The sequence below is a fragment of the Amblyomma americanum genome, chromosome 1 (assembly GCF_052857255.1).
Source record: "Amblyomma americanum isolate KBUSLIRL-KWMA chromosome 1, ASM5285725v1, whole genome shotgun sequence".
Classification (NCBI taxonomy): Eukaryota; Metazoa; Arthropoda; class Arachnida; order Ixodida; family Ixodidae; genus Amblyomma; species Amblyomma americanum.
Window position 1 is genome coordinate 133,966,566 of NC_135497.1, and position 20,298 is coordinate 133,986,863.

Consider the following 20,298-nt stretch of genomic DNA (forward strand, 5'->3'; position numbering starts at 1 on the left):
CGCAACGATTTTTCACAATTTCTTTCTTTCATCAAACTGGGCCGCGTCGAGCTGTGCGCCTGCGCTCGTAAAAACACACACACTAGGAGGCCCATTAGCGGCAGATAAAAACACGCAAATCTGTTTGTGTGATAGTTTCGTAGTACTAATTCGGCTCCCAAAAATACGGTACATAATTTCACAGTTATTCGTTTGACGTCACTTAAGGCCAGTTGGGACCATATGTGTCGGTCCCGCTGTCCTTAAAAGGGTTAAACCGCTCTCGCCCATGCCCATTTCTTGCGCTCGGTAGCCCTTGGCATGTAATCGTAAAAACTAGAGTGTAAACATTTTTTCTCCACTTTTTTTTTAATTTGAACAATTGATGCAATCTCTCTGCGCTATGGTGACAGGATTTAAGATTGAGAGTCAGAAGACTGCTTTTTTTTAACGTTGAGTTCATGAGATAGATTTTGCACCAGAACGACGTTTGTTTATCAAGTTGTTAATCAAAATTTCATTCGACCGTGTTCATCGTTTAGTAATTTCTTGACTCCATTGAGACATTTAGTGGAGTTATCACAGTCGTTTTGCTGAGCGGCGAGGAAAAGGAGAATGGCTTTACTGCAAAACTTAGAAAGCAGCCAGTATTGCTATTGCTGTTGGCTTAGTTCAAGGGGGACATGTCTTTCTTCTGCAGCTCGTTGCTTTCCGTAGTCTGGCAGAGCGGTGTTAAATAGCGTAACGACTGCTGTGTTTATATCGTGGTAGTTTTTTTTTTTTTTTGCGCGGAACAAGCGTCAGTTGTTTCTGTTTTCTCCTGCCGCCATGGCACTAGCGAGCCGTCCTCAGACCTGCGGCGACAGCGAGCAGGTGGCGCCGCTTCTTGGCGTCCGCGGGCAGTGAGCGCGGAAACCCGTTTTGCATGGCCGCCGCCGCTCGGTGCCGAAGGAACTTTCTGGAAGCCTCTCTGCTTGTGGCCACTGTGGCCATTTTTATCCCGGGCCATTTCACTAATCGGCCACCATCGGCGGCGCAGCCGCTGGCTCCCAAATGGCTTGCAGCGCTGCCCGGCTTCCTCCTGCGACCGATTGCATAAACCTTTCCACCAAAAACACAACGGTTTAGGATAGCCTAGAAAGAGAAGCGTGTCCAGTGCGCGGGCCGGGATCGCTTTCGGAGCGCTTCCTGAATCGCCCATGCCTTTCGGACAGGTTTCGACCTGCAGTGCCGCTGCTGGCGCGCTATCACGGCCCACTTGGCTGTTAGGTAACATCAGGCGAGCCAGAGAGTGCGCGGCCTTCTGTTCTTCCTCGAGTGGGACGCCGTGCGAGATGCGGTGAACTCTCTCGGTGGGCGTCGTGGCTCCATGTGTAGCGGGCCGGTGCTGCAACGTGGGCTCGCTTGGCGAACAAGTTCCGTTCATCTTGAGAGAAGGAAATCTGAGTCTTCTGCCCATACGGTGCAAGCACGTGGATGTGAAGGGACACCTGCTGGCAGACTAACGCGTGAAACTTTGAAAAATACAGATGTCAAGAGTCCAGACAGGCTCGGCAGGACTGTCAGGCTAACCAGTCCCGAACGTGGTTTTGCAGCCTTTTCTGTCTTTTTGAAGTAGGGTGCATTGCCAAGTCATTGCTTTCAGTGCCGTTGTCCGGGCATGTGCGAGCGCACAAAGCCTGCTTGCTTAATGGTGCATGTGAAACGGCACACGATGCCCTAGTTCGTGGTACGGTACCTGCCGATGCGCTTGGAAACTGAAATCTGGCTTCAAAGTGGTGCGTGTAATCTTTTGCGCCTGCTTTATTCTCTCTCTGTTATTGATAGACAGCCACGTTGGCCGCAAAGAATGCAGTCTATCTTTGGTGTGGTATGGTATCTTATCGTATATGGGGTTTAACGTCCCAAAGCGGGGTTGGCTACGAGGGACGCCGTAGTAGAGAGCTCGTGAGTAATTTCCACTGATTTGGGTTCTTTATCGTGCACTGACATCGCACAGTAAGCAGTCTTATCTGGGCCCATGCATCTATTCACGTTTCACCGGACGTTGTTTGCTTGGCGCTGTTTTCAAGAGTGCGCCTCATTCATCGCTGAGCATTAATTGCCGGTTTGTCACCCTGCACATTTGTTTTCCGAGCCAGAGAGAATGTCATATACATTCTTTCAGTTTCGCGTTTTACGGCGAAAGCCTTTAATGGCTCATACTCGCGGTGTCCGTCCGTCCGTCACGCTCTTCAACTCGATAAGAAAAAAAAATCTTTGTGCACGATGGGATTCGAACCACCATCCTTCTGCTCCGCAACTGAGCGTGCTAACGACTACGCTACTTCCTGCCGACGCATATGCAGTTCCCCTTGTCTAGGACGCTGGAGTGTGTTTGCAGAAAGGCGTCTAATCAGATGGATGCCTACCAAATGCCCTCCAGTGCCTCCAGCATTTAAGATTCACGAACAGTTGTGTATTTAATTAACATCTTAACCACACATCAGTGACACAAAATTAAGCAGCAGCACCGCGCTAAAGGCATTCGCCTCACCGCACTTTAGGTCAACAAAGTGCCCCCCTGAATTCTTTTTATCCCTAGCCTGTGCTCTTTCGTGATGACTGAAAGCAGATAGAGCGGCCATGACGGACGCCGTAGTGGAGGGGTCCGGGATAATTTTGGCCACGCGGCGTTCGGTGACGGGATTTCAGTGCACGGGCATTTTCGCAGTGAAATGAGGTCGCCGCGGCCGCAAATCGAACCCATGACTTCAGGCCCAGTATACGCCACAGCCACAAAAAGCCACCGCGGCGGGTCGTACACACGCAGAATTGTTGACAGTGAACACCACCCCGCAGTGGCATTAGATCGTTCGATACTGCAGTATTCATCGTATAGGTGCAGCCGCCTCTGCGACCCTTCATTCGAAATGAAACCACCTCCGGAGACCCCGCTCAGGACGATTCTCGTCGGGCGGACCTCGCGACGCCCAGGCAGCCGCAGTCGGCGTTTGCATGGCTTGCACGGTGCATTTTCTACCCGCGGAGCGTAGGCCCGAACGGGGAGCGCGATTTGCGATGCTGCCTCCTTATCTGGGCACGGTTCGCGGCTTGGTAGCTCGCCAGTCCCGTCCTGCTGAGCGCAGCGTCTGCGCGCAGTTCAACGACACATTGTTTACGACGCAACCGGTCGTATCGGGCGGCATCGGCCGCGGGGAATTCAAAACACCCCCGTCTGATGGCCGCATTAATTCTGGCCCGCGCGGGGACCTTCGCGATATGCTACGATGCGCGCGCTTGGCGGCGAGCGTCTCATATCGGTGCTGCGCGCACTGCGTCAGGGGTCACGACGCTTGTCCCGGTGTGACACACCTGTCGCGTCAGCTGCGTCTCCCTAGCGCAGGTGGTTCGGTCGAGGGCGGGCGGCGAAAACCTCGCGGCACAATGCGCACGCCAGAGCGCAGTGTGTCAGTCTGCCGAAGTCCGCTGTTTATGTTCGTGAAAGTTCTTCCTTGCTGCGTGACTAACAAAACTACCCGAGTTTTTAATTTAAATTAACACTCTGAAATTGACACCGAGTTTTTAGCAATTCACTGTTTTTCATCCTGATGTCCTCATTCTATTTAAGGCATTAAGAACACCTTAACGCAGAGCACGGAAACTTTCCATTTATTTTCACACTTGGAAACAGACGTGAGCGCTTAAAAAAAAAAAGAAAATTCCGGAGGTGCCCATAGATGTGGAGAACCGGGAGAAAATTGACCCGTGCTGTTCTCATACGTTCGGGTTTTGTTGCGCACGGCACGAAATGATGTACCAGTACCCTGCGGCATTACCTGTAGTTCCGTTCTGCCTGTAGCGTAGTCCAGTTATGCTTCCCTGTGAGCACACGCCAGTGTGTCATTACTGTTTAACGCGATCTGAAAAGATTTTTTTCATCCTATGGTTACATGTACTTACTCTCTAAAAAAAAAATGACTGCTCAGGACCGAGGAACCATGCGGGTAACTACGCTTGTTCAGCCTTCCCGTGTGCCTTCTTCGGCCTTCTATCAAGAATAAACCGAGTGAGAGCGCTTTATTATAAACTGACTCGTCTCCTGCCAAAACTTTTTTTTAATTTAAAACCCCTCCGCACCTTTCACATCACCGCTTTCCTTCTTTCGGGCCCCCTGCTCCTCTACCTTGCAAGACGCGCTAGCCACAAACCCCAGTCACCCCTGAAAGGAGCCCAGTCAGCTTCGAAACTTTGGGTTTTAAATTTTGAAAAAAGTTTTGGTTGGCGGCGAGTCAGTTTATTATAACTTTTCAAATCCAACCAGACGGGCAATTCTGCCAAAATGTTTAGTTTTCAGAGTGATTTAAGGTGAGTAGCTCAAGCCTAAAGGTATAGCTGCGAATAGCGTCTACTGAACATCTCTATAGCGAGCCATTGCTCGCCTCTGTCTTCCCAGGCGCATTCCGTGTAGTTTCCTGCGCGAAACGCACGAGTGACTCAAACTCCGCTTGGGCGCCAACGCGCGCGCTCCGTTCGCGCCCCGAAAGGCTTTCCCTCTCGGCGCCGCTGGCGGACTGGAGGGGCAGGCCAGGCGCAGCGGGAGCAACGCACCCTGCCGTCCGCCAATCTCCGGCTTTATCCGTTGTCTTGCTTGAAGACGAACTCTCGAACATATCTGCCCCACTCCGGTCATCTTGCTCATGGAGATGGGTCTTGTTATTTTCAGAATGCAGCATGATCCGACGAAGCCTAGCGGGCGATTATGACGGACCCAGGAAACGGCCAAGACTGGCGTGGAGGGGCCCGTTTTAAGAATACACGCGGCTGTGGTAAGAACATCCGGTGGCGCCATAGCTCGCCGCCTACTTTACACGCAGTTGGGGCGCGGAACTGCGGTGAACGGTGTCGTAAGCGAGACAGGAAATGGAATATCGGTGGTATGCATCGCCGTTACGTAACGAAATCGCTGGAAGGCAAGAACGGGGATAATCTCGGCAGCTCCGCATTCCCGCTGCTGTGTGCCAGGCGATTTCGACTCCGTGTTGGCGCGCGGCTTTTCTTGGCAACAAAGCGCGGCATCTAGCTGCCACGCTTCTCTCGGCGCGGTTGTGGTCGATCGTTCCGCCACTGGGACGACCTCGGACCTCGCGCGATGAGAACTGGCGCTCTCAGTCGCGCACCGCGTCCGAGACCATGTCGAAAGGGGTTCACGTGCAGGCATCCCGCTTTCTGCTTCACGGAATTCCTAACGAGTGCGGAAGATGTGGCGGGTGCATCTGTCTGTGGTTGGAGGCAGGTTGCGAATTGTACCCGGGCGTTCCCGCTTTGCTTTCTCATTGTGCCTTTGTCCAGAGTTTGGTTTCGGTTTTTGGGGAAAGGAAATGGCGCAGTATCTGTCTCGTATATCATTGGGCGCCTGAACCGTGCCGTAAGGGAAGGGATAAAGGAGGGAGTGAAAGAAGAAACGAAGAGAGAGGTGCCGTAGTGGAAGGCTCCGGAATAATTTCGACCACCTGGGGATCTTTAACGTGCACCGACATCGCACAGCACACGGGCGCCTTAGCGTTTCGCCTCCGTCGGAACGCGGCTTGCGAGGTCGGGTTCGAACCCGGGAACTCCGGATCAGCAGCGGAGCGCCCTATAGCCACTGAGCCACCGCGGCGGGTTAAACTGGGTTTTCTTATCTTGCACCAAACACGCTGTTCTGCCTCAAGCGTGTGTGTTTAGCGTATACACTGCTGTTAAATATTTGAGCTTCGTTCGTGTGTGTCTACTCTGACTTTCCTGCGTATAGTGTCCGGAAACCGGGCCTTCTCGCACCGTTCTGTGTGAAGTCTGGCGGGGAGCTCAAGTTCCTTGGCGCTGTTTTGTTTCGTTGAACATCGTCGAGCTTGCATTTTCGACTCTTCCGTTGCCACAACAATAGCGAAACTGGCACAACTTGGTGGGTTGGGGGAGCAGGCACTGGCGACTGCAGTGCATCGGCCTATGGGACGAATACGAAGACATACGGAACGTTGTCATATATTCGGGCCAGCTTCGCGCTTATTCCGTACCGTGCGGTTCTCATGTCGGAAATCGCTTCTTGCGCTTATGCGGGCGCGTTATGTAGATAGTTTGCCAAGATTGCCCGCCTCGTCTGAGCTGACGCTGTGCAAAGCGTGAGGGGTTGCGTAGCCAGTTGCATCAGCCGCGGCCCCGATATACGTCCCAGATTGGCGCGTGCACCGGACGGAATAAGCGGCGACTCATCGTGCCGGGCATATCGGCACGAGCGGGCTCTATGTTTAGACCGAGCTGCACGGTTCCCGTGACAGGCGCTTCCTCGGGCGGTTGTCAGCGGCGGAATCGTCCGACGGCCCCTCCAGGCCAGACAGCGGGCCTGCTGCCCCGGCCACAGGCGGAAAATTCTGGAAAACGAGCGCTCGTTGTGGCGGCGGCGCGCGCGTCTTCGTCCCCGGCCTCGTGGTCTCCGATTTTGGAAACGCCGTCAGGCAGTTGTCGGAGCTTGTAAATCGTGCAGCGTGTTCATTGGTTGCTGTAGTCGCCGACCCTAATGGCGACGGGGTGAAAGTGAATGACGGCGCTCGTTTTGCTCACGAATCCGAGGAGGGATCGACGTTTCCGTGAGGTGGAATTCATTTACAGTTTCATCTATCTCCTCGAAATAGACGCCTCTATATATGTACCGTTATTTCTCGAGCCATCAAGGAGCCTAAATATTTATGAAGAGGTCCGAGCTGCGTGCTCAGTGTGTCAAAGGGAACCACCAGAGATGAATGCGCTGTGCATTGTGACGATATTGGGCCTTAATTCGGAACTGTTTGTTCCAAGTTCTCGTTATTTCCTCACAAGGTAACCGGTTAGCTTCATCAGCATTAATGGTTAATGACGTTGAGGTTATAGTGCAGCTTTTGCTTTCGTTGCAAGCGTTTTTTACCATTGCCGAGACTGAGGTGTTCTCATCCGCGCCATGTTAGGCGCTGTGCAAGAATCGCTATAGGTCTTGCAATTTTCGTAAAACCTGTAAAACCGTGCTGTTCATAAATTAAGCGTCCTACGCCTTACTGCACGGGCGTCGAAAGACACTCGCTGGGAGAATTTTAACTGGGAAGGGGGGGGGGGGGGGGCTTTAAAGCGTGTGTAGGGTTGCAAGCAGTTGTGTACGCGCATGCCCGCTTCTTGCGCACGTAAGCGCTACACCTTGCGCAGTCGCGCAGACCGTCGATTTTTTGCTTGGGCGCGTTGGCTGAATAACAGGACGTCACTGAGACAGTTGGCGACAGTTGCTACTGGGCGGTGGCTATAGCGTCTGGGTTTTTCGCGCCCAGTCTTTAAATGACGTAATCGAAAATTCGCGCCGATGGCACCGCTCCAGCTGCGAGACCAACGACCCTGGAGTTGTTCCTCTCAGCCGCTTTGCTGCTCGTATGGGAGTCGCTCTGATCTGGATCGTGCCCCGGTTGGAAATGAGCGAGTCGCGGTGTATTTCGAATACTTCTGACAGTCCCCGTTGGGCCGACGAATCGGCGGCGGGAAACAGCTCACCCGGCTGGCAGTCTTCGAGGGCCCATGGGATATGTATACAGTCGCCGCAATGGTTTGTTTCTCGCCGCCGCCGTCCTGTGTTTTCCTTGTGTATCTGTCTCGTCTACGCCGCGTCGTTCTAATATATAAGGCGCGTTTCCAACTCGACTTCCTGTCGGCTTCTTCCGTTGCTTTCCATTTCGCTCCGTCCGTTTGGCCACCCTCTCGCGTTTGTGACCGTAGTGCATTTTCCGGGGAGCTTTATTCACGGCTGCTGCTCCCGCAGTCTCGCACCGGCGCATGCGTGACAGTCGGACCGCCATTGGCGACGCGCGCAGCTTATGGGGAACTTGCGCTGAAGTTTGCGGTGCCGATTGCAGCGCCATAACACACTGCCTAGCGAGAAGAGCAAGCAGTTTTGGGTAGTAGTATTATAGTGTTCCTGTAATACAGGAACACTATACTATTTGTACTTTTCCGTGCCACCTTCAGGCACTTATTGGCGTGAGCCTCCGCGCTCTGTCGAAGGCGCACGTGCCGTGCGTCAGCTATCTGGGCTACGCCGAGAGAAGCTAGGAAATCAGTGCTGTCAGCCATGCGCGGGTATCTAATCGCGCAGAATGTGTTCTCGCGTTTGCAGCGGCCCAAGCGGCTGACAAAAGCAGTTTTTAGTCACCGAATGGAACAACTGCAGTGCCACCTTGGCAGCGCAGGTTCCCCATCACGCGTGCGTGCTCTGGTTCGAGCCGGGGTGACCGAAGTCCTGTTTTGAAGGGAGAAATTTCACGCTGCAGCGCTGTCACCTAGAGGGAATACAGTGGTGGTAGGCAGAAGAGCAACTTGGGGGCCTGTTTAGTTCTTCGTGTTGTTTTGTTTACGCTTTCGCTGCCCTGTGTCCGCGCCTCCGTGGCCGGGCCCGTGTGTCGCGACCCTAGGGCGCCCTTGAACCGCGTTGCGTAACGGAAGGGGTTTGTCCGGGCCCGCGGCGGAAGCGCCCGGGGCCTGTCGCCTTGGTGGAACCTGTTTCTCTGTCCTTTGGCCGCGCTCTCCCTTTCGCGGCGCGCTCTCCGGCGGTTCGACCTTGCCGCTCGTTTCGTCTCTCCTGGCGACGAGGAAACGCGAGCAGGAAGCCTGCTTTCCGTCTCTCGCGGGGTGAGGCTCGCATCTGGATCGCCGCTTCCGGGTTGCAACGACCGGAAGCGGGCACTTTCTTCCGAGCGCTTCGGCCAGCCGGCCGCCGTCCGCGCAGCCGCCGCCATGGAGCCCGCCATCGTCGCCGTGGCTTCGTGCTTCGACCGCGCCAACGACGTGTACAAGGTAGGCGCGCTTCTGCCGGGGCCGTTGTCAGACCTCGCTGTCCTCGCGCTCGTTGACCCCTCGTCGCGGTCAGTCGTGCACAGCGAGATTCGCTTCCGCGGCCACTCTGGCGACCGACTGCGGGGGCACACCGCATGCGGCGGCCAGCACGTCGTGCTCACCGGGTTTGCGGAATGGGATGGTCACCCGCGACTTGTTGGCTTACTTGTCCTCTCGGGGTCTGCCGTGTCCTTAATTGCGTTCGGGAAGGTTGCGTTTTTCGTGATAAGGTTCAGGGCTGCTTCACCATGCAGGCGTCTCATTCCTATCGACGGTAACGCGGGCAGCAACAGTTACTGTGCCTTGTTTTTTCCCCTTCGGTTGCGTCTAGTGCTGCTTTGGCAGCAAGACACCTTGCGTCGTCTTTTGTTCCCGGAGCGAGGACACGAAAGCGATTTGGTTCTGCTTCGAAAGTGCATCTTGCACCGACTGCAAGGTGTTGGCCGGAGGTCGCTGAAGCAGCGCCTGAGCGATCCTCTGTTCATTGTGTCACGACGTTCAAGGTATCCGTGAACAGCTTGGGAGCCATCTTTTCGGCCTCTGGTCGTCTTTGTTGCTTTATCGCTACTTTCTGGCGCGCGCTGTGGATGCTGCGCTCTCGGCCCCTGCCGTCGTGCTGCCCTCGCTAGTTGCCGAGTTCTGTTGGCGGCGAATGGCCGTGCGGGTGTTTTCGCTTTTGTTTCTGACCGCGAGTTGCGTGGGCCCGCGCTGCTAGCTTTCCCATTTCGAGCGCGCGGCGGCCCCATGCGTCGACGCCGCATGGCCCAGCATGCCTGGGGCGGCCTTGTCCTTGACGCTGTGTCCTTGTTGGCCGCGCGGATCTGCCTCGAAATGTATGGCAGCCTTCGGGCCGCCGCCGACGGAACTCCTCCGCGAAGGTCTGCCCGCTATGGCCTTGTGTCTAGCAGATGTCGCTTGCTTGACAGCGGCGGCCCGTGCCATTTTTCTTGGTCGCCGCGCGCGGGGAAAAAACGCGCGGCGTTTGCGCCGGTACGCTTTTCTCATTCCGGCGCCCGGGTTTGCGTCTCCGCCCTGTCAACATACCCGTGCGTGCGCCCGGGCCATGTTGTCGTTCGCTGCACGATCCGCGAACCGAGTCGGATGAGTGTAATTTCGTGACGCAGCGCATTGTTTTCGATGTCAAGCGAGCAAGATATGACACGATAGTGTCGTGCGCGTTCAGGTGGTGCGCGCCGTGCCGCCTTTCCTGGATTTCCTTCCGCGTGACGCATTAGTTGGGCGCTTCGTCCGCTTAGCAGGCTGAAAGGTGCAGCCCCTACGTAGGTTCAGACTTAGCTTTCATCCGTGCATGCGCGCTTCACTACGGCAGCAAAACACCGTTATCGCTCTACATGTGTAGAAAAATTCGTTCTATTTTGGAGCATAAATGGTCGTTTATATAAAAAAAGAAAGGTACGGTGGGAGGGCGGTATAGTGAGTGAAAGAGTCGGAGGCTTCAGGGTAACTATATTGCCGGCAAGTGGTCTGTCCTGCGCCAAAACTCACTGCTGCGTGCACCTGTGTATGCCACCTGCACAGGCACGTGCACTTTGGCACTTCACGATGTTTCCGTTGCGGTCGCCACTATACTCGGTGAAATAGGAGCCATTCTGAGGCCTCGGCGCGCTCGCCTTCCACGTATGGGCAGACAAATAGCCATTTGTTGTTGGGGCTTTCAGCAACCGTCATGGGTAGCCTATTCAAGAGGAAATGCGGCGAATATATACTTGGCGCGCAAGTGCAGAAACATGTATTTCAGCGTGGGCGGCCGGCATTGCGGTACGAAGCTGCGTCGTTCGCTTTCTACTAGGGGAAAGTTTCGTGCGCAGCAGCTATGCTGGACGAATTTGTGCTGAGCGATGCTTTCTCTAGAGTCGAGGTCGAGCGCGATTTTCCCGCCTTTCAGCTTCTCGGCGCAAGAATTCGTCGCACCCGTGCGGAACACCGGTGCGCCTCACCGTGACAGGACTCGCACTAGAAGGTTTTAATGCAAACGCATTACTAGTGCCATTGCCAGAGAGGTCGGGGCGTGTGTTATTTTGTTAGTCGGTGTGTGTACTCGCAGATGGTGCAGAAAATGCCAGCGATGGCAAGAAAATAAGGTGACGTCATCAAGCGGCCGCAGGACGCACACAGCAAGCCGAGCGCCGCCATTTCAGACAATCATATATATACATGTTCGTTCGTCCATACACACTCCCACTGGCTGACCTCAATGTGGCGCCAGTTTTCCCGACTACATTCGTACCGAAATTGTGAGCATCCGTTGGTAGCACAGCGTTCCGGGTGGTGTCATACGATTTATTGTTAAATATATATCTTACGTCAAATGGAGGCTTGCGACACGGACTCGAAACGACGACGTATGCACCTTCAGTTGTATGTCTTCACAGACTTTTTGCCTATAGCTTCCCTTAAAGGAGTATAGAGACCTAACTTTTGGGTGCGTGTTTTCTCGTCGGTAATGATGCGTAGGCATTATTATACGTGGATTACCCCCTGGTATTCGCCTACCACCGCTAAATAATTTATAATCCCGTTTCTTTCTGTTTCGGTTTCAACAGCCGAATGAGGACTGTGACGTCAACGTGTGCTTGCAGGTCACGTGAGACATGAAAAAACTGCTATAATCACTGCTTCCACATTCGTTGTCATTCCGGCTCTTGAGGAAGGCCGGCTTCAGCGCTGCAGTAAATTACAACGATGAAGCAGTGATTATATGTACGTTTTTCCATGCCCCACGTGGCACATAAGCACACTCTGACGTTACAGGTATCGCTTGGCTGTTGAAACCGAAACAGTATGACGAAAAAAAAAATTAGATTATAAGTTATTTATCGTTCGTAGGCGAATATCACATAGTGATTCATGCGTAGTAGTGTCTTGCGCATCATTGTAGAGAAGAAAACATACTACCAAAATTAGGTGCCCACCGATATGTCAGACAGTGACTACGCATTTCATTTCCTATCGTGTCAAAATTTTCCTATCAAAATTCTGGCGCAGCCGCTTGTCCTACACCATTGCGAATGGTGTCGTGCGATTTGCCGTTGTAGATAGCATGCTTCTTCGAGACAGGTAGCTGGCGACAGGTATTCGAACCGAGTGTTTCACTCGGGCCTTTATGGATTCGGCGTTCGGAGGCGCACCTTCGTTTCATCTCTCAGTGCGCAACCTGCGTCGAGGCCGAACGGTCACGATGACGCGCTAATGCTTTCGCCTTCACAGAACGTAAGCAGTCTTAATTGCCCTCGGAATTTTTTTTCTCCTGCGCTTGCTCGCGCCGTTTGAGCCCGAAGGCCGCCTTTGCATGTCGTTCGGGAGTGGGCATTCGTGCATCCCGCGTGACGCTGCCGAAGTGGCGGATGAAGAGACGATTGCGATCTGTCGAGCTTGCGGCGTTGCGCACGCGTATCCGACGCGGGGCTGCAGCCGCTTGACCAGAACTAGCCTTCCCAAAGTTCGCCGTTGCTTAGCGCAGTTTCGTTCGTAAACAACCGCCAGTTCAGGTATCGTGCGCGCAGTACCGGTTGTACATAGGACGTGCGTTGGTGCTGAGGAAACCCGCCAGAGTGAACGCGGCTGCCGAGCCTTCTCTATTTGATGCCGCGGACAAATACGGCGCGCACGTGTACTTTCCGGCAGGTCATCTTCTGCATGCGTGTTTCCGCCGCGTTGATGCACGCACGTCGAGGAGGCATGAAAGTCGCGCTCCTTAAAGCGAGGTTGCTTTTGATGAGCCAAAAAGTCTTGCGTTTTTTGTTTTTTTTTGCGGGCTCGCTTCAATTCGGTATGCGTAGATCGGCAACCAACTTAGCCACCCACCCCATCAGCTGTCAGAGGGTACAGCGGGCTTGAACGCGGAAGCGTCGTGGGTCCCGTGTCGAAGAAAAGCCCGTGTCGTCGTCGTTTTAGTGAAAAGAAAATTGGGTTAATCTAGCTTCGGGTGGGAATCGAACACGGGACATTCGGATCGCGAATGGCACGCTGTGCTTGGGCCACGCAGGCTCGTTTGTTGAAGCTGAGTAAAGGTGAACCTAGTGAATGCGTTGTGGCCTTTGACTTGGTGAATGCGTTGATGCATACTGATGCATACATGAGTAACTGCATGCATCCATCATGCTATGAGGGGACGTCGTAGTAAAGGGCTCCAGAGAACTTCGACCACCTGGGGTTCTTAACTTGCCCTGGCATCGCACAGCACACGGGCCTCTGGCATTTCGCCTCCGTGGAAATGCGACTACCGCGGCCGGGATCGAACCCGTGTCTTTCGGGTCAACAGCCGAGCGCCATAACCACCGAGACGGCTGCATGGTAATTAGGAATTACGTACTTTAGTAGGCGATGCTAACGGGACCCGATAATGCTGTCGCGTTTTAAACTCTCAAAAGGGAAGCTTAAGCTTTCCCCAATTTTAATTTAAATGGCTCGAAACTGGGTACTTGTCGCCAGTTATGGTAGTAACGACGGTGTGTTCAGCCCAAAGAGCCTCGTCGGCTGATTTGCGCGCGCGTGAGTTGGAGTTTGACGCTGTGTTTGATGTGGACAAAAATTTTCTTCAACGGCAGCTGAAGGACACTTTTAGCGCGAGCGCAAGACGGAACGCGGTAGCCTGTAAAGAGGCCGCTCCGCGCGTGAAAAGCCGCCTTGCAGCAGCGAAGCCCATGACCTGTATACTTTTTGCAAATGCTGCACCTGCTTATCCACGAGTCTAGAATTGCGCAGACGATGGGCGTGTTAGTTCTGTGGGCCTCGATCGGGGCGCAAAGGAAGTTCGACCAGCCAGCCGTATTTGGGACGCCGCTGTTACGGCAGGAATGTTTGGAGAGGTATTCAGAGCAGGTTTTCACAGCTCAATTTCAGATTTCGCTAGCAGCATTTTCACTGCTGTTTATGAATAACGATTTCGTGATCTGCCTGTTCTACAGCATATCATTCGAATTTCATCCAGCCCGGCAACAGGTTAACCTGATATCGTGGTACGGCTCTCACGCTGACCTTGTTTCACCGCTGTCGTTAATCGAGGCTTTCGTAGCGCGAAAAAGTCGCAGGAACGTGACTTAACCCAGTGGGACTGCTCTAATCGGTGCGAGCATACATTTTCTATAGCTTTCCGGGCTTTTTATGTTTTGTTTCGTTCTCATTTGGGAGGTGGTCATGGGAGAGGGTTGTGGTTTATGGGGGTTTAACGTCCCAAAGCGACTCAGGCTATTAGGGACGCCGTAGTGAAGGACTTCGACCACCTGGGGTTCTTTACGATGTCAGTGCACGTTACAGTACACGGGCCTCTAGCATTTCGCCTCCGTCGAAATGCGACCGCCGCGGCCGGGATCGAACCCGCGTCTTTCGAGACAGCAGCCGAGCTCCATAACCACTGAGCCACCGCGGCCGCTGAGAGAGGGTTGCGAAAGTGAATATTCTGGCGCGTTTGTGTACGCCAGTGTGTTGTGGAATCGAGTGTAATCCCGACCACACCTTTGTTGTTTAGGTTCTGAAGTATAGAACTTGTGGGCCTAAACGCGGCGCTCCCTGGCATCAGAACATTCGGTGTGCCGTCCGACTTAAGCGCCACCGCAGCGAGCGAATGTGTTGCGCCAAATGGGTTCGCTTTTCCGACTCCGTGTGTACTGAGCTGCGCCAGCGAACAAAGGCGCCCGGCGCGAAGGACGCGCTTCCCACAATTCAGCGCGTCACGACAGCCTGCCGTTGTTCAGGGAGAAACCCTGCCGCGTTCTTTTTCCGCTTTTCAGGTCCCCCCTAAACAATGGCCGCGATGAGTCAGGGAAGTTGCCTCGAGAAGACGCGACGACGCCTTTTTGTTTATTATTTGGCTCCGTCTCTCTTGCACCAAGGTTAAACTTGGCGCCAGCAGTTAGCGAACAAGACTCCAGCAAGTTTAGTTGTTTCTGTGCTCCGCCCATTTTGTTTGCTCGCCCCTCCTCGTCTGGACTGATGTGGCGAAGGGGATTACGTCACTCCGGTCTTCTGTCGTAGACGATGACGTAGCTGGGTGCTCCTGAGAGCGGCGCCGCCTCGGTCATGGGTATGTCATCCGCAAACGTTGTTGTGATTACAAGATATACGCCTTCTCTCTCTCAGGCACACGTTTAGGCATACCATGAACTGATACGCTGTCCTAGGACCAGCTTTGGCATCTCTCCTGTCAGTGCGTGCATTTCGAAAATTATCCTTTGAAATCGTTATTGGGGTGCGCTTGGTGTGCTTTTTCTTATCCGACCCCTTGCCAATCCACCGTGGGTTGTAGAGTTATAGATATCAGGGTAGGGATTAGGGATATGTTTCAACGGCCACGTTTCAGCATTTACGCTGTCTCGGCAAGCGCACGCTCACCTTGCGTTCCTTTTCCGGTAGTGTCTGCGTGTAAATCATTCCTGTGGTAATCCTCGCGTCCGGTGCATGATGGCCTTAGCTGCATGTGTGCCATAAAATGACACAACCCAGCATCGCTGTCGGAATTTAAATACTTGCCTTGCTTTTTATTTCGTTTCCTTTTGGCCTGTCGAAGCCCCCCACCCCCACCCCCCTTTCAGTATTGGTTACGGCCAGTCCATTTAGACTTGAAATTATTATGTGTAGCATATTAGCATATTATGTGTAGTTGGAGTCGTGTACTCCCAAGGGTGGTGTGTCAGCTGCAGGTTGATGTTACTAGAAGGCGTACGAGCACGGCTTCCTTTTGTGGCTTAGTAGTGCAGGCCGCGCCGCGCTTCTTTATTTCGCTTGCGCTATGCTATTCACTCCTTCTGGCCAGATGCGCGTTCTCTTGCGCGAAAAAAGAATGATAGCTGGTGACTACACATCAGAATAGTCCATGAATGTGGGCTTGCACGAAGTGGCTCCTCATCAGCCCCACTCTGACGCCGCACGCACCTCAGCTTCTCCACATCGAGTGTAAAATTTCTGGCTGCAGTGTAATGGCGTGCGTTGGGGCACAAACGTAGTACTGGTTTGAAAGTGTCATCAAATCTCGTGCAGTGCAGGTGGCTAATGCTGGGCCGTAGCAGTTGTTTGCAAACCTTAACAGTCGGTGATAGGCCGTTAGGTGGCTCGTCGCCCTTGGCGGTATTTTTTGTTGTCCTTTTTATTTTCTTCTGTACAGAGTTTTGAAAACTGTTTGGACTCATAACCGTCGAATAGTTTAGGGTTCGAAACAAAAGTGTGTGTGTGTGTGTGTGTGTGTGTGTGTGTGTGTGTGTGTGTGTGTGTGTGTGTGTGTGTGTGTGTGTGTGTGTGTGTGTGTGTGTGTGTGTGTGTGTGTGTGTGTGTGTGTGTGTGTGTCGGGTTTTTAAGAATTCCTGTACGCAAACTACTCTCCTAATCGAGAGCAAACATCACTCACAAGATATCATAGTATGGTCTACGTTCTTTGAAATGTAAACGTGAAATTAAGGAGAAACTGCGATCGGCTGCTGGTACAAATTACTCAGATGCGAGCCAAGCAGGTGCTTGGCTCGCATCAAGGCATCCTGATTTCCCAAAAATGGGCGAACGGACGGACGGATGCTGAACCATTTAAATCGGGCGGCGGTTCAAGCCACCGAGCCATGACTTATGAAATTTTACTCGTCTTGATTTTAGCCACCAATCAGATAACCTTCGCTTGGTTACTTCTACCCGCTTAAAATCTAATTTTCCTTCGCTGTCCTTAAACCCCAATGCTTTGAATAAATCAGCCCCGCTGCTTTCCACTGCAGTGTGAAGCCCTTTACAGAAAAGTATCAAGTGTTCAGTCGTTTCTTCCTCCTCTCCGCACGCAATGCACAGCGTGTCTATCTCGTGGTACCTGACTCTATATATATATATATAGTCTTTGTCCGCAAAACGGGCGTGCCGGCCTCAAACAACAAAGAGCTTCCCCTATAGTTATCATAGATATTTTCTTTGGCAATTTCCTGCTTAAATATTCTGTATGTTCCGAGTGCCAATTTCGTCAACATCCCTGTTTTCCACAGCTCTCTCAGTTTAATCTTTTTCTTAACCGACAATTGCTGATTTGCCCCACTACTGCTGTCCAGATATTTGCTTGTCAGTTTTCTAGTTCGCTTTCTCCATTTCGTGTCAACATTCCTTATGTGCAGGTATTCGAAGACTTTCCTAGCCCACTGATTTTCCCCCATTTTTCTCACTCGCTCCTCAAATGCTATCTTACTGCTAGCTTTGCTCTCGAACGACGCCAATCCCATATCACCCTGTGCCCCCTGATTTCGCTTGCTCCATCTGCCGGACGAAGAAGCAACCAAAACCAGCTTTGTGACTGGGCGAGTTGCGCTTTTGTTTTGAAGGTTACTCTCGTGTTTTTGAGAGGAGCTACGGTTCTTCCTTTTTACTTGAATTTTAGCGAGCAAACTGCGTCTTCAAGGAACAGCGCCTGTCGAGCGAAGCCGTCTGTTGCCAACCCCAAAGGCAGTGGACGCCGCCACTTTTTTCGGCTGCTCAGCCAGCCTTTCCGATCGCTGCACTACATGCGGACGGCACCGGTTTTTCATTAATTACAGAAACTGCAGGCAAGTGCCGATGTTAGATTACTTCTCAAATAACGTAAACCACAACATTCTGCCTTGTGAGCGATGTTTGCTCTCGATGAGGCCAGTAGTTTGCGCACAGGATTTTTTTTTTCTTAAAACCCGGCAAATAAATACGGAAGTCTGCGTGCGTGCGTGTGGGCAATTAGGGGGGGGCACTTGGGTGGAAACTGTTTGGCGACTGATTTTCCTTGCGCCAGCCAGCGTCCACTTCAGCGTCAACAAATTGCGAGTGTAAACGCGTGCTGGTAACACAAAAAACACTTTGCCTCGTAATCATGTGTTGGATAGGAAAAAAAAAAAAACTTGGGACCTCCTTAACCACATTCTTAAGAAAATGCAATAGCATTTGTAAGTTCGCCCACGCCCAAATATTCCAAGGGACCCCCAAAATTTTGGAAGTTGGCTCACCCCTAGAAAATAGATTAAAGTGGATTTGACCGGATTAAGGTACATTAGTTTGGATTGATGTGTGGCTTAATGTGGATTAGTTGGGATTATTTGGTCAATGGTGCAATAAGGTGGAATAGTGGGTATTAGTGGGTAGTACTGATTTTGGGTACTGATTGGGTACTGATTTTGATTTGATTGGGTAGTACTAATTTGGCAGTACTGATGACTTCACAATTCTCTCAACCAATCTGGAAATTTCGTTATGGAGAATCCGGGTGGTTTTTGCAAGATGACAACCTAAATGCTATCGCATTAGAAAAACATGAAATGGGGAATGACTCAAGGAAGTACAGCTTTCGCATGTTGTTGCTTGGGTTGCTTACTTTCGCGGACTTCATATTTTCTTTTTCGCCATGTCGTGCTGGAAGAGGGACAAATGAAACAAGATCACGGGCGAAACAGGGGCCTGACAAGCTAGCGCGCCCGTTATCCAACATTTTGCTTCCATGTTGGACGGAGTGTCGCCGTCGTGTAGATGAAGGCTGTAGCGCTGTTTTTTTTTTGCGTTTCGTTTTCATGCGCCGATTTAGAGAAAACATTCATAACGTGATCGCGGTGGCCCTGTCGTTTAGGGGGGGGGGGGGGGGGTGCATCCTCCCCCCCCCCCCACTTTTTTTTTTCATTAATGTCGTGCAGCCATAGTGAAGCGTAATGCATTTTGTATCCCATAGCAACACCTGTGAGGGATGCCGTCTTGGACGGCTCAGAAATCGAAAGTTCGGTGAATATTCACATCCCGTGCAGGGGAGGAAAAAAGGGGGGACAAAAAAAAAAAGCGCTCCGGGGGCGACGTGTGAAGCCCAACTGCCTCTGCGCACGCTTCTACTTCTAGGGTGTTGTGTAGCTTCCTTGTATGCTAGCACCGTATATGGGACAGAAACCCATCAAAAGTGTTGACGTGTTTCAAACGCGTGGAGAAGTTTACTTTTGTCATTCTAATAACTGTGTTATTGGATACCGAGTAGCTGCTGCATGAGATAAATGTTTTCGAAAGCGGTTGGTTAGTAAAATTTAATGCGATAGCATCAGGAGGGACATGGAGGCGACTGTCCGGCGGCGGCGTCTGTGTGAAGCCTCCACTTGTCAGGTGGTGTTTAGGGGGATTTGCCTGTCTCCACCTGCCAGCCGTCCGCCTCTTCCCCTCCCTTCTCCACTTGTAGGAGAGGAGGAAGACGCCGGGCAAAGAATGACTCAGCAAAAATGAAAATCGCTGAGAAGAAATTGACACGGACAACAGCAAAATATACAGTCTCCTGAAGAATTAATGTGCAAAAATGAAGCGTGCAGGAGCTACTCCTGTCTCATTGCTCGGGGAGAGCAACCTGCTTCTACAAGCCGCGCCGGTGGCTCTGTTTGAACCAGTCACCTGGCAATGCAGTGGCGCATCGCTTAACAGCTGCGCCACTGTTGTTTTAAAAACAATGGACTCGGAACTGGAATAGATTGGCGAGTAGGAGAATTATGCTATCGCATTTCCTCCGCATCACTACGCGGATCCATCCGCCCCATCTGCCCTTCCACTACGGCGTTCCTCATAGCCCGAGTCGCTTTGGGAATTTAAACCGCACAAAAGCAAACCAAACCAATCCGCATCAGTCCAGTTGATCGGTCCACAAACACTACCCCTACCCCTTAATCTTCTTCTTTTCGTAAAACTGCTTCTTTTCTTTTCTTTTTTAGGCGAGTACGCTTTCCGTGTACGGAAATTTCACGTCCCCGCTTACTTAATTCGGTGAACGACTTGTCTTCAGAAAATGGACGATGGGAGCGCCCATAGAGCTACCACGAGCGCCCCCCCCCCCCCCCTCTCTCCTCCCCCCTTCTTCCCGGGTGCTTGGGGAAGCGACGTACCGGTACAGCGGCTGTAGTAGTACCGGCGTGCGAAGCGGGCGCCATGCGGCACACGCCCGTGCTTGTGACCAGTCGGCGCTGACCAGAACTGCGAGCCTCGGAGCCGGGCGATGAAAATAGCTCCTCTGGCTGGTCAGCGGCACGTGGGGTGAGCCGTCGACGGGAGGGTACCGGCCTTATTATCCGTGCATCGAGCTCGGAGAGAATTTATAACCGCCACCGAGTGACAGCGCTGTTGTGTGTACGTGCTATAACGGGCTCGATTCACCAGCGCGATTTTCTGTCAGAGGACGGGCGTCTCGTGATGTAACTTTTCCTGGCCTAGTTCGGAAAGAGCTTACGTAACAGGGTCGCCGTGCGGCGTTTTCCTCGCGGAAGCGGCGCCGTCCTAGTTGGAGTGGAGGATGGGAGGGCACCCTCAACTTCCGCTTTTACTTCCGGCAGCGCACTTGCTTCGTAACTGTTGTCGGCTCTATCGGGCGTCTGAATCGCCGAGCTTGTTTACTGTTTTGATGAAAGCCTGCTCCCCCCCCCCCCCCCCCCCGCTTCCTTTTTTTTTTCTTTTCCGACTGCGGATGATCGGTGCTCTGGAACGCCGCCTTTGGTTTTT

At 52.6% G+C, this 20,298-nt stretch overlaps 1 protein-coding gene across 3 annotated transcripts in view; it reads left to right on the forward strand.

Moving 5' to 3' along the window:
* The window catches only part of LOC144113698 (E3 ubiquitin-protein ligase AMFR-like), an 85,357-nt gene that overhangs the window by 29,287 nt on the left and 35,772 nt on the right, over positions 1 to 20,298 (forward strand). The window contains exon 1 of one of the 3 annotated variants that reach the window (XM_077646957.1): positions 8,084 to 8,802. The exons of the other annotated variants lie outside the window; for them this stretch is intronic. Within the exon in view, the coding sequence (XP_077503083.1) occupies positions 8,743 to 8,802 (60 nt within the window). The 5' untranslated portion in view covers positions 8,084 to 8,742. Of the gene's footprint in view, positions 1 to 8,083; positions 8,803 to 20,298 lie in introns of those variants that run through there. 3 annotated transcript variants of the gene reach the window in all.